The sequence below is a fragment of the Suricata suricatta genome, chromosome 2 (genome assembly GCF_006229205.1).
Source record: "Suricata suricatta isolate VVHF042 chromosome 2, meerkat_22Aug2017_6uvM2_HiC, whole genome shotgun sequence".
NCBI classification, from domain to species: Eukaryota; Metazoa; Chordata; class Mammalia; order Carnivora; family Herpestidae; genus Suricata; species Suricata suricatta.
The window spans coordinates 114,383,909-114,397,113 of NC_043701.1; the positions used below are offsets into that span (position 1 = coordinate 114,383,909).

At 44.9% G+C, this 13,205-nt stretch overlaps 1 protein-coding gene across 3 annotated transcripts in view; it reads right to left on the minus strand.

The window, feature by feature from the left end:
• MINPP1 (multiple inositol-polyphosphate phosphatase 1) overlaps positions 1-2,134 on the minus strand; it is a 39,208-nt gene extending 37,074 nt beyond the window's left edge. For all 3 annotated transcript variants that reach the window (XM_029931704.1, XM_029931706.1, XM_029931705.1), the window contains exon 1: positions 1,127-2,134. In XM_029931704.1, coding sequence (XP_029787564.1) covers positions 1,127-1,763 — 637 coding nt within the window. In that variant the 5' untranslated portion in view covers positions 1,764-2,134. The remainder of the gene's footprint in view (positions 1-1,126) is intronic.
• Between the last annotated feature and the right edge of the window lie 11,071 nt (positions 2,135-13,205).

Consider the following 13,205-nt stretch of genomic DNA (forward strand, 5'->3'; position numbering starts at 1 on the left):
TATCTTAGTAAATACACGGAAAAAAAATCAATCTGATCAATAACCTCATCTCCAGGTACCTGGAGACTCAGCTTCCTGGAGCCCCAACATCAGCCCTCACTAGTGAGTGGGGAACAAAGACAAGAAGGAAATGGCAGGTAAAACTAAATTTCCTCCCAACCTGCTGCCCACTGACAAATACTTGAGGCAAACGCAGGGTAGAACATTTCTCTAGGAAGGCCCTCACGACCTAACGTTAAGGCCCTACCTTAAGGAAACAACCTGGGCGTGAGGACAGCAAGATCTCAGGTATCCTAGGAGTCCTCTTTGGTATATCCATGTCCCTCTGGAGGCTGCCTGTGCCTTTACCTCCCCAACTTCATAGTATAAAACCAGCTCTTCTTCACAGCCCCCCAGTGCAGCTCTTCCAGCCCAAGGGTCCTGCCCCTGCTTTAATACAATCACCTTCTGGTACCAAAGACGTCTTCAAGAACTCTTTCTTGGCCGCGGGATCCGGAACACCCCACCATTACCCCAAAACCTCACCAAAACCACAGCAGTAAAGCAAGTTTGAGAGTAGCTTCCTACACCAGGATGTGAGTCAAGAACCAATACATTAAAAAACAAAAAACAAAAACCAATAGTATCAGAAGCAAACGCCGAGGAAGAAAAGTCCTAGGTTGTATTTAACAAGTGAACCAACTACACAACTATAGAACTAGCTGCCGGGGGGACAAGGAAAGTCGAGGGTGGGTGCTCAAAGGGGGCGCAATTCTTTTAGGGAATGGAGGATCAAAGAGTGCCCCCATCAGCCTCCTCTCCAGTCGGACCCCCAACACCAACGAGAGCGTCCCGCCCACACCAGATCAAAGGGCGAAAGAATGTGCACTGGAGAAGGGAGGCCGCGCAGTCCTGGAGCAGTGCTGGGGGGCGGGGGGTGGAACGGGGTGGAGGGAGGTGAAGGGAGCCCGGGGAGTAGCCGGGGGTCCGGGGACGGGAGGAGGCGAGGGGAACCGGGGGCTGGAGAAGACACGGAGCCCGGGGCGGAACCGGGGATGGGGGGACGTGAGGGGAGCCGGGGGCTGGGGAACACACGGAGCGCGGAGGACCCAGGCAGAGGGCCCGCACTAGCGGCCTTGGCTGTCACCTGCGACGTCGGGGGGCGGCAAGCCGGGGTGGTAGTGCTCCCACAGCCCCTGCAGGAAGGCGGCGCCGCTGTCCACGCAGCGGTGTTTGGAGCTGGTGACGAGTTGCAGACGGCCGTAGTTCTCGAGGCTGAACAGGGTCGGGAAGAGGGAGGCCAGGCGCAGCGCCAGCTGTCGCATGTCCTGCCGCCCCTTCTCCACCAGCTGCCCGTCCATCCAGTCCGCGTACCACAGCGGCCAGTCAGCCAGCGCGGCGCCCAGGTCGCGGCCGTCGGCGGGGTCAGCGCGGCCGTCGCCGGAGCGGCGGGCCTGCAGCAGGCCGTGCAGCTGCCGCAGTTTGCGGATCTGCTTGGCCGTGGGGTAGCGGGTGCCGTGGCGGATGAGGGCGACCAGCTGCACCGGCGTGCAGGCGTCCTCCAGCAGCTCGGGGTCCCGCTGCGGCGCCTCTGGGTCCGGCAGCAACCCGGGGTTGGCATCCTCGTACCGGGTCTTGGTGCCGAAATAGGGGCTGAGCGCCGAGACCGCGGGGTCGTCCGACTCCAGGAGGGAACAGCGCGAGAACGACGAGAGCAGCGTCACAGCCAGGGCCGCGACCGGCGCCACGGAGACGTTGAGGAGGCGCTGAGGGCCACGGAGCATGGTGCGGGGCGGCCCGCGGGGGGCGACGGAAGAGCCGCGGTCGCAACTTCCGGCTCCGGCGGGCAGCGGGCGGGCCCGGACGGCGCTTCCGGCCTGCGCCCCCAAAATTCGCCGCGCGGTGCTGGGGTTCGGACGCACAGACCCGAGAGGACCCGGACGCCTGTGGCTCCCGCGGGAGGCCCGGAGGGCAGCCCGCGGAACTCCAGAGACCTGTGGCTGCTGGGGAGCCGGCGTCGGCGAGCTTCCGCGAAGCAGGCGCCTGCCGTGCCGATTCGAGGGCGCCCCCGCTCTTTGATTTTCTGCGGCGGGAATGCGCCCGCCCGCACTCGGCCCGAATAGGACACCTGACTGCTGACCCGTGCCTCCGCCCCCCGTCCTGCCCCGTTCAACCGCCTCTTTGAAAACGTCGCGTTAGGACCGCCCACAGCCAGTGCACCTGAGGCGGTTGTTCAAAAATGTAGCTGCCCGGGCCCCGCCCCAGGCTCTCCTCCTAGTTGGGAGTCTGAAAAAGCGCACAGCGAGGCACACGAGGACCCGAAAGAGGCTCTGTCCTCCAGGAAGTCGAATTCCCGAGCCTTTGGTGGTATCTGGGCCTCGTCCAGCCAAGCCGACCTCAGCCAGACAGCACCCCAGAAAGATTGTGCTTGTTGGTACCAGAGGCTTACAGAGCAGAGACACGACTACCATCATCACCTGGGCGCACTGGGTCACAGCCCGGCAGATTTGCTGCATTAAGTATGTGCTAATTCGCTCTATGGAGCAGACATGCTTTCTGTTCACCGCCAGCGCAAACTCTGCTCCCGTGTAATTACATACTCAGATCAGCCGCTAGGTTGTCCTTGCTCGGAATCTTTGCTCCAAGAAAAAAAAAAAGAAAAATCATAAATCAGATTTCTTCGGTTTCTCCACTCGAACACCATTTTGTGCGCTACTTGGGAAAAGAATAAAGACTGAATAAGTCCTGTGGTGATCCAAATTGAAGGACATTTGGATCATGTTTTTGTAAGGTCTCTTTTCTTTCAAAGACGCTACTGCATTGCTCCTGATAAAGCCGCGTGCGTCTTGACCTCTCTTCTGCCTGGTTAAGGGACTCTCTGGTTCAGAGAGGTGTACCTTTGAATGTTAAGCCACTGGAGAAAATGGTGTAAAATTACACTGGATTCTAACTTGTAATGCTACAAATTTTAAGACTTTGTAGTGGGGAGTCATTTTTTTACACTGACAGGTGTTTTTTTGTTATGCCATATTGTAAGATGTCTGAATATTTGTGGTCAGTGATATTTTCAAAGAGCGTTGATCAAATTAATATTTGGTGAACATCCACCTTTTCTTTATGGACTACCTAACTCTTATATTTTTAAAAAAATGTTATTTATTTATTTGGGGGGGGGCATGTGAGCAGGGTAGGGGCAGAGAGAGAGAGAGCGCGCGAGAGCGAGAGAGAATCCCAGGCAGGCTCCACATTGTCAGGACAGAGCAGGGCTGGGAGCTGCATCTCACCAACTGTGATGATCATGACCTGAAACAAAATCAAGAGTCAGATGCTTTACCAACTGAACCATTCAGGTGCCCATAACCCTTACATTTTATAGGCTGAAATGCTTCATATTATTTCTAAGTGTATACAGCAAGCATTTGTGCAGGGTGCATGTTGTTATATTTTGCTTAACATATGTGCCTGATTACGATTGCCTCCCGTGCCTGATCTTTTCAATCCTCAGGAGGTAACAAGTCTTTAAAACAAAAAAAATGTGGTACCAACTCTTCCCAAAGACATCAGCCTTCCAAATGAAGTAATCTTTAGAGTTCCTGTCTAACTACATACAGAACACACATTCTTTTACACTAAATTTGTCCCCGGCTTGATTTTATTTTCCTTTCTTTTTTAATAAAAAAAATTTTAATGTTTACTTATTTTTCAGAGTGAGACAGAGCACGAGCAGGGGAGGGGCAGAGAGAAAGGGAGACACAGAATCGGAAGCAGGCTCCAGGCGCTGAGCTGTCAGCACAGAGCCTGACGTGGGGCTCGAACTCACGGACTGTGAGATCATGACCTGAGCTGAAGTCGGACGCTCAACCAACTGAGCCACTCAGGCACCCCAATTGTATTTTCCTTCTCATCCTCATTCCTCATCTGTTAATGTTATGGTCATTTATATATTTTTAAACCCCTTCCAATCATTTTGATTTTATGACAAGAGGGCAAATGATAAAATTAAGCAATGCCTTCATGGTTTTGGCTAGGAAATAGCCAGATATAGTATAAAGAGGACAAAGACTATATAGAAGCTTTAGATCCAGACCCCAAGCTCGGCATATCGTTTACTGAGTGACCTTGGGAAGTAACTCAACTCCTCTGGGGCTTACTGTCCTTATTTGAAAATCAGGAATATTAGAACCTACATTGTGGGATTAGTGTGAGAATCAGAGATGACATTTAAAATTCATATAAGAGTGCGACAAATAGTATTTTTATCATTAATTTTCACTGATATCATATAGTACTAAAATGCTAAATTCTCTAACTTATTTAGAGAATAAGTATCAACTTATTTCTGAATGTTAAAGTGAATGACTTTCAGAAGACATGCATCAAAGATCATTTCCTAACTTTCTAGTAATAAACATCTACTCATCTTACTTAAATTGGACTTCTCATTCTTAAAGCAGTGAGTATGTTTTGAGAAGTTTTAAGTAGGCAGCAGGCCCTGCTCATTGTTTCATGTGTGGGCTTGCCTTAATTCCCTGGCCAGTCTGTATGTTGGCTGTTCTTGGAGATACTTGCCCCCCTTACCTGGTCACCTGGTACCCGGAAGGTTGCACGGTATAAAACATGGCTGCCCCTTGGCAAAGACCATGGATGGGTTACCTTCTCTCCCATGACGCTGTGAGCATGATAGCAATGTATTTGACACATCTACCACAATGCAAAAGGAGGAATGGAAAATTAATGGTTTGGGTTCCTTGAAGAGAGGAGAGAGCAAGGAACCCAGAGCACAGAGAACTTGATTTGGACCAGAACAAGAGGAGACCTTATTTTTGGGGAGAAGATTGGAAGAATGGATACACGGGTTAATGAATTTTGTTGGTCTAAGAAGGGAATGGATGGATTTCAAGCCTGATGGCCTCAGGGTCTCAATGACATAGGAAGCAAGACTAAAAAGATGGGAGAGTAGGATTTAGGTCTTTGGAATTTAGAAGTGGCTTGAATTTACAACTGAGAGGAATGGGAATCCAATGGAGAATGGAAGACTTGAGTTGCTAGTGCACTTTTATTCAGAAGTAAACATTACCTGTTGTGTCTCTCAGAGCAGAAAAGAAAAAATTTTGAATTCTGTTGTTCTACATTATTCTAATTTGTCTACAACAGAACTTTTATGGGGCATGTGGGTGGCTCAGTGGGTTAAGTATCTGACTCTTGATTGTGGTTCAGGCCATAATCTCACAGTTTGTGAATTTGAGCCCCACATCGGGCTCTGTGCTGACAGCATGGAGCCTGCTTGGGATTCTCTTTTTCCCTCCATCCTTCTCTGTCCCTTTTCACTCTCACAATCTCTCTCTCACTCGCTCTCTCTCAAAATAAATAAATAAACTTTAAAAATATAGAACTTTTCTAATCAATCCATTATATTAAAGAAGATGGTATTTTTGCCAGATATTCATAGGACTTCTAAAATAGTCATTCACTCTTAAGATTGCATGGTGTCGAATATAGTATTTTAAATTACAGACATCTGTAATTCTCTTAAAATGGCAACTAAGGAAGATGGCTTTCTTGTGCAGAAATAATAAAGAAAGGGAAAGGCTAAATGCTGTGGGAGAAAGCGATGGCTGTCTATGTAAGCATAGGAAATAACGATTAAAAAATGGTTTCTGAGGGGGCCTAGGTGGCTCAGTTGGTTAAGCATCTGACTCTTGCTTTTGGCTCAGGTTCTGATCTCATGGTTCATGAGTTTGAGCCTGCATCAGGCTCTCTGCTAACAATGTGATTCTCTTTCTCTCCCTCTATCTCTGCTCCTCCTCCACTTGTGCTGTCTCTGTTTCAAAATAAATAAATAAACTTAAAAAAATTTAAACCATAGTTTCTGAAGTTAGGCTTTCTGGTTTTCAAATTCCAGCTCCATCACTTAATATCTACGAAATCTCGAGCAAGTTAAACTGTTGCCTCGATTTGTTTACTTCTACAAACTGAGGATAATGCCTATGGCATGGGGTTGTTGATAGGATGAAATGAGGCAGATTACATAAAGATTTGATATAGTTCCTGTCCCTAAATAAATATGTAATGTTTACTGAGCAAAATTAAAATGTTTCTTATCATCGCTTTTCCTTTAACAAAGTAAACTGACAATGGCTGGTTTGTCATAGATATTGTGATCTCACAACTTCATTTAGCAAGTAGCTTTGTGCCTATGCCAAGAAGGCTTTAACTCTAATATCTTCCTGCCCTGCTGTTTCACCTTTCCTTTCCTGGTCATTGATTTAGCGCTTATTTGTTTTTTATTGCAGTAGAAACAGCCAGCAGAAGGCTCCATATGTATGGACAAGGCTGGTGCTGTCCATGCTTCAACAGCAGTCCCTTCAACCTTGTTTGAATGTGAAGGTTCCCAGACTCCAGAGATGAACTACCTTTGCTTGAAGGGAACGATGTTATCGTCACTGATAGTTAACCACTACATTGTTCCCCAGCATAGGAAAGCTAGGCTCAGTTGTTTAACGTTGTATTTCAACTGATGAGTAGAAAACTTCACTGAACCAGGCACAATAATGGAGGTGGCCTTCTATTTTACATTCTCTGTTATACCTTGCTATGGAAGTTATTTTGCGGGGACTCAAGTTCCCCTCTAGTATCTTGACACATCTTAGGACTTTGATACTGGGAATTCTTCCTTCCCATCAAATGTTGGTTCTCAATCCGTTGAACTATTTTTAGAAACCAGATACAAGGTTTAAATTTCCCATACTCTTTCTGTGCTTTGCTGCCTCATTTAATAGGAGAAAACTGTAGCTATTAATTTTCCAGTCCTGGTCTACAATGATTTTCCTGCATATGCCGGTAATGTTGCTCAGAGACATCATGTCCTTGAAAAGTCCCCTCCAAAGTATCTTGTTATCCCATCATAAAGATGAGTAATGTGTTCTAAATCCTGGTAGAAATTTCTCCTTTTTTTTGTATTTTTCAAGAACAAGCATTGACAACAGCAATCGTTTAAACATCTTATCTTTTCCCGAAATGTTAGATTTCCAAAAATGGGAAAATCTCTTTGAGTGATTAGATCTTTCAGATGATTGGTTAGCTGACTTAAAGCCATCAGTATTTCCTTATTCCAGAGAACAGAGACCTTTTGGAGAAAAGTTGTTTGTTAGTCCTTCGTGAATCCATTAATGGGTGTTCCACTTCATCTCACTGGCCCATTCACGAACCAATCTTTCAGGCTTTGTTCACTGTTTTCTTGTAACATGAACCCGTATTTCTTGCATTGGGTTGCTTCGCCTATACTGTGGATCAGTAAGTGTTTCTAAACTAGAAAAGCAGTGTAGGCATCTATGAACTCATGTACTTGGTGGCCTCTGTAGTCAACAGGGTAATTGCTCCAACTGAACCAACCATTATGGTTGCGTAAACAACACCCCTCATTCCCCCACCTTTTTTGTCCCGTATCTTGCTCTGCCGTGTCTCATTCTGTGCTCCAGGAGATAAAGCAGTTGCTGCTAAATCATTCATTCCTTAATACCTTAGATGCAAGAACCGTGGTGAAAACTCTCTTGATTCCCAGATATTCGTCCATTACATTAAGTAGACTGTCAGAAAGTAGTTGTGAAAAGGGTGTGTGTATGGATGAATAAATGAAACAGAACAGTGTGGGAAGACGAAATGTGGAAATAATATTGCTATGTATTTATGCAATGTAATTACCTTCCCAGCTATTCTATGACATACGAAGAACAGTATTTGTATCACATGGTGGATGTGGAAATCAAAACAAGAAAGGCTAGGTGCCTTGTCTAAAGTCATCTCATCTAACAAGTACTTAGTAGAACTAGTTCTAGAATGTTTCAATGGAAAGAGAGCCATCTTTGTGTTTCTTTTCCTGACACCTACCCCATTCCTTACAAATGAACAGTGACCTCCAAAAGTGTCATTTGTAGCTGAGGCTAAAAGTATAAATATTGCACATAACACGATAGCAGTTTGTATTAGTAAACCACTCAACAATACTTGTGCCTTTTTTCTTGGAATCAATGTGTATGTATTCACCTTTAAGGAAGGCCACCCTGTTTCCACATAAGGGAAAAGTCCTTATTGGTTTAAATCAATCCTGGTAGCTACATTTTTCTTGTCAGTTTTGGTTTAAGAAAGAGCACATTGGGCACCTGGGTGGCTCAGTTATTAGGTATCTGACTTCAGCTCAGATCCTGATCTCACAGTTCGTGAGTTTGAGTCCCTGATGGGGTGATCTTGAACCACGCTGGTGAGCCCATGTCCCTCTTCAGGTGAACCCTGCTTCTCTCTCTCTCTCTCTCTTTGCCCCTCACTCACTTGTACCCCACCCTCTCTCTAAAAAAAAGAGCATGTCACTCAATTCTAGTCACTGGGATATGAGGGGCCATTTACTGAGCAGTTTCTGAGAGATTTTTTTGGTTCTAAAAAAGACAAGTGATGGGGAAATGAACACTCAACACTTCATAGGAGCAGTTGATTGGAGATCCTAAAGACTCAAAGGAATATTGCAGTTGTTACAGTTAAATATTCTGGAAGGAAAGGGGATGGTATTCAGTGAATGAAATGCCTATAATGGGTATTTCAAAGATGGTGGAGTCCTTGTTATTGATTAAATGAGACAGTTTAGAATATAAGATTAAGAAAACGTAGCCAAGGCAAGTTATAGAATACAAATCTTTTAAAATTAAGGAGGTACAAACAAAGAAAAAGCAGAAGGGCCAAGAAGTTCTGGCTCAAAACTTTTCCTCCTGGTTTCCAGTTTCTGTTCCTGCAGGCTTTAAGCTCCAGGTAGACTCTCACCTTCTGAAAGTGTATGCACCTCTCCCTCCAGCCAACCCTTAAAAGCCCCCAGCTCACTCAACACCTATCCCATGAAACTCACTTAAAAATTTTTATTTTACAGCAACATTTTGTTTTTGATAAATTCGATTGACGGTTCACAAAGATGAAAGAGATTGACAGCACAGGGATGTTTCAATAGTTTTAAATATAATTCTAAAAATAAAAACCCTTCATTCTTAAAAAGAGAAAGAACGATACACATAAGGAAGAGGCAACTGCCCTGGTCATTGTCACGTCCAAATGTGCTGAGGAGACCTGCTGTAGCCACCTTAGAAGTGGAGAGGAGACATCTGTCTTCAGGACGAGCTTGAAGGCAAAACCAACACAGTGGGATGACAGGGTTGAATGCAGACCTGAGTCCTTCATGATGCTATGGAGCTGATGAATGCACCCTGGAGTGTACTTACAGTGGGCTTCCTGTGGTCTAAGGTAAGAACCATCTTTACTGTTTAAACCAGTGTTTTGTTATTCTTCGTAGAAAGTCTCCTAATTGGTATAAGTGCCTGTTAAGCCCCAGTAGCCCCTTAGGTTAAACCTCCTGTTGTGCTTTTCCTCATCTTGCTGAAGTCCCCTCTTGAGAATAAAGGAGAATTACAGATGGCGATTTTCTGATCTCATCTCCTCAGACCATGGGTCTTGCACTCAGAATGACCATGGTCTAGGAAGCATGGGAAGTGCAGGGAAAAATAGAAAGTAAGTGGGCAGGACAAGGTGTCTGGTGATGGTGATCTGGGTCAGACGAGGTGAAGTGTGAAGACTAAGGAGGAGATACAATTGAAGCTCAGAGAGAAGGCAACTCTCCCAAGCACAACCCTAGAAAGCCAGTCCTAGGTACATATGAGCTACATCCATGGGGAAGTGGTAAAATCCATTTTATAATACTGGCATCACTTAGATCCATGCTTTCTGCTCAAGGGGAGGAATCATGGTTCATAGAATATCAGAGGATTCTTGTCATGCTTGTTTTCTTCAGAACCAGACCCAGTTATGATGTGTTTGATGATGACATCTAAAGAGGAGAGGCTTGGTCTCAGTTTTTGCTATAAACACCCAGGAGGCTCATGGCATTGGTCTCTCTCAGCCTGACACATGTCTTGATGTGATTAAGTTAAGGATCTTGAGCTGGGAAGATTATCCTGAATTATCTGGTGTAACCACATAATCACAAGGGTCCTTCTGAGGGGAGGCATGAAGGTCAGAGTAAAGAAACCTGAGGTGAGATGGCAGTCGTGAGAGAGAAGGCGATGTGATGGCAGACACAGGGGCCAGAGTGATGCAGGGCCACACGCCAAGGGATGTGGGCAGCTTCTAGAAGCTGGCCGATACAGGCAAGGAAGTGGATCCTCTCTCTGGAGCCTCCACAACGAAAGCTGCCCTTGAGGACCCATTTTCATCTTCTGATCCCTAGACTTGTACGATAGTAAACCTGTGTGATTCTGAGCTACTAAGTGCGTCATAATTTGTTGCAGCAGCAACACGATTAGTGCAACGACAGATTTTACTTCCAAGGTCATTGTTACTTTTTTGAGGAAAAGTTTTATCACAAGCACTATTTTTATATCCCTCAGTTAAGATCATGGGTTTGGGAAGGACTGTTACCCTTGTTGATGATAGTCCTGGAGATACTACAACATCTACAGTGCATTTGCAACAAAACATTGTGCCAAAAGCTTTTCATACTTTATTTTAAAAGTCCTTACCACCTGTTCAGGTAGGTGCCATTATCTCCTTTTATAGGTGAGAAAAGAGGCTCTACAAGGTCAAATAATTTATTCAGGATCATACAGTAGTGGTGTAGCTGAGCATATGCTGAAAGAGAATAGACCGGGGCTAAGCTTTTTCTGTTTCTTGTGTAGATTAAAGGCAACTGTCACTGGTAAGAGGATGGAAGTCTGGGAAAACAGAAAGAAAATGGAAAGACATGTTGGGTTGGGCAGTTCTGTGGACTCAGGACAGCATGCCTGTAGTTCACACGGGGAGATTAGGAAAGCAGGCAGCAATTGGACATTTGAAAGTCAGATATTCACATGCCTTAGATGTTCTCCAAAGAAAGATCCGTTTTCTTACAATTTCTCAAAAAAGAATGCTCTCGGTATTTAAACTACATAATGACATTGCTGTATGGTACATTAGGCATAAGTGTTATTTGTTGAAGCCTTTTGTAATTGTTGCTGTTCATGTTATTGGAATCTATCTATCTATCTACACACATACACACATACATACGTTTTGCAAACAATAGAATATCCAGAAGACATTCTTTTAGCTTACTTTTAATATAATTTATTGTCAAACTTGTTAACATACAGTGTGTAGAGTGTGCTCTTGGTTTTTGGGATAGATTCTCATAGTTCATCACTTACATACAACACTCAGAGCTCATCACAACAAGTGCCCTCCTCAATGCCCATCACCCATTTTCCCCTCTCCCCCACCCCCAAATCCACCCTCAATTTGTTCTCTGTATTTAAGAGTCTCTTATGCTTTGCCTCCCTCACTCTCTGTTTGTATGTTTCCCCTTCCCTACCCCTTGTTCTTCTGTTAAGTTTCTCAAAATCCACATATGAGTGAAAACATGTATCTGTCTCTGACCTAGTTTACTCAGCATAATATCTTCCAGTTCCATCCACATTGCTGCAAATGGCATGATTTCATTCTCCTGTTATGCCCAAGTTTCCAATATCACCCCAAAGGAAACCAGCGACTACCAGGGAGACTGAGTCATGCATGCAAAAGCAAAGGGCTTTATTACAGGCTTAAGCTCGGACTCACAGACTCCACCAACCCGCTGGCCACGTGGAGAGAGACCCGAACATGGCTGTGAAAGGGCTTTTTTAGGAAGGGGGAGTTACAAGAAATGACGACACAGGTACAGCGATCCATTCCCTACCCCCCTATCAATACTGGCAGTAGTGGGAGCCAATCACAACATTTAGAGTATTGACCAATCACAGAGCAGGCCCAGGACCCTCACATAGGGCGTGACTAAGACCCTCACATAGGGTGAGGCGTGACTAGCCTCCATCTTTAGGCCGTCCCTAGAAAGGTCAAAGGTGTTAGCTGGCCTCTCCTGATTGGGTGCCACAAGAGTTGTCCCTCCTTCCCTGGGCAATGTGCGCCCTTCCATTGGCCAATGATACAGAGAAGCCGGCACCTTGGCCTTTAAGTACAGGGAAAGCCTGAATTAGACCGGCGTCCTTACACTCTTTCATTGCCAAGTAGTACTCCATTGTATATATAAACCACATCTTCTTTATCCATTCATAAGTTGTTGGACCTTTAGGCTCTTTCCATACTTTGGCTATTGTTGAAAATGCTGCTATAAACATTGGGGTACACGTGCCTCTATGAATCAGCACTCCTGTATCTCTTGGGCAAATTCCTAGTAGGCTATTGCTGGGTCATAGGATAGTTCTGTTTTTAATTTTTTGAGGAACCTCTATACTGTTTTCCAGAGTGGCTATACCAGTTTGCATTCCCACCAACAGGGCAAGAATGTTCCTGTTTCTCCACATCCTTGCCAGCATCTGTTGTTTCCTGAGTTGTTCGTTTTAGCCACTCTGACCTGTGTGAGGTGGTATCTCATAGTAGTTTTGATTTGTATTTCCCTGACAATGAGTGACATTGAGCATCTTTTCATGTGTCTGTTGGCCATCTGGATGTCTTCTTTGGAGATGTTTCTATTCATGTCTTCTTCCCATTTCTTCATGGGATTGTTTCTTGAGTGTCGAGTTTGATAATTTCTTTATAGATTTTGGATACTAACTTTCCCAATATGTCATTTGCAAATATCTTCTCCCATTCTGTCTGTTGTCTTTTAGTTTTGTTGATTGTTTCTTTTGCTTTTAAGATAAAAGATTTTTATCTTAATGAGGTCCCAATAGTTGATTTTTGCTTTTAATTCCCTTGCCTTTGGAGATGTGGCAAGCAAGAAATTGCTGTGGCTGAGGTCAAAGAGGTTGTTGCCTGCTTTCTCCTCTAGGATTTTGATGGTTTCCTGTCTCACATTTAAGTTGCTCATCCATTTTGAGTTTATTTTTGTGTATGGTGTAAGAAAAGTGGTCTAGGTTCATTCTTCTGCATATCGCTGTCTAGTTTTCCCAACACCATTTGCTGAAGAGACTGTCTTTTTTCCATTGGACACTCTTTCCTGCTTTCTCAAAGATTAGTTGGCTTCCTTACAACAGTTATTTTGGCCCTTACTCCATTGTTTCTAGCAAGTGCCATACTGTCCTGGAAATTGGCCAAGATGATTGAAGCCAGGGAAAAAGAACAAAAGAAGAAACAAAAACGTCAAGAAAATATTGCAAAAGCTAAACGACTGAAAAAGAATTGAAGGAATGAACAGGCTCTGTAACCAGAGGAAAATCATTTGG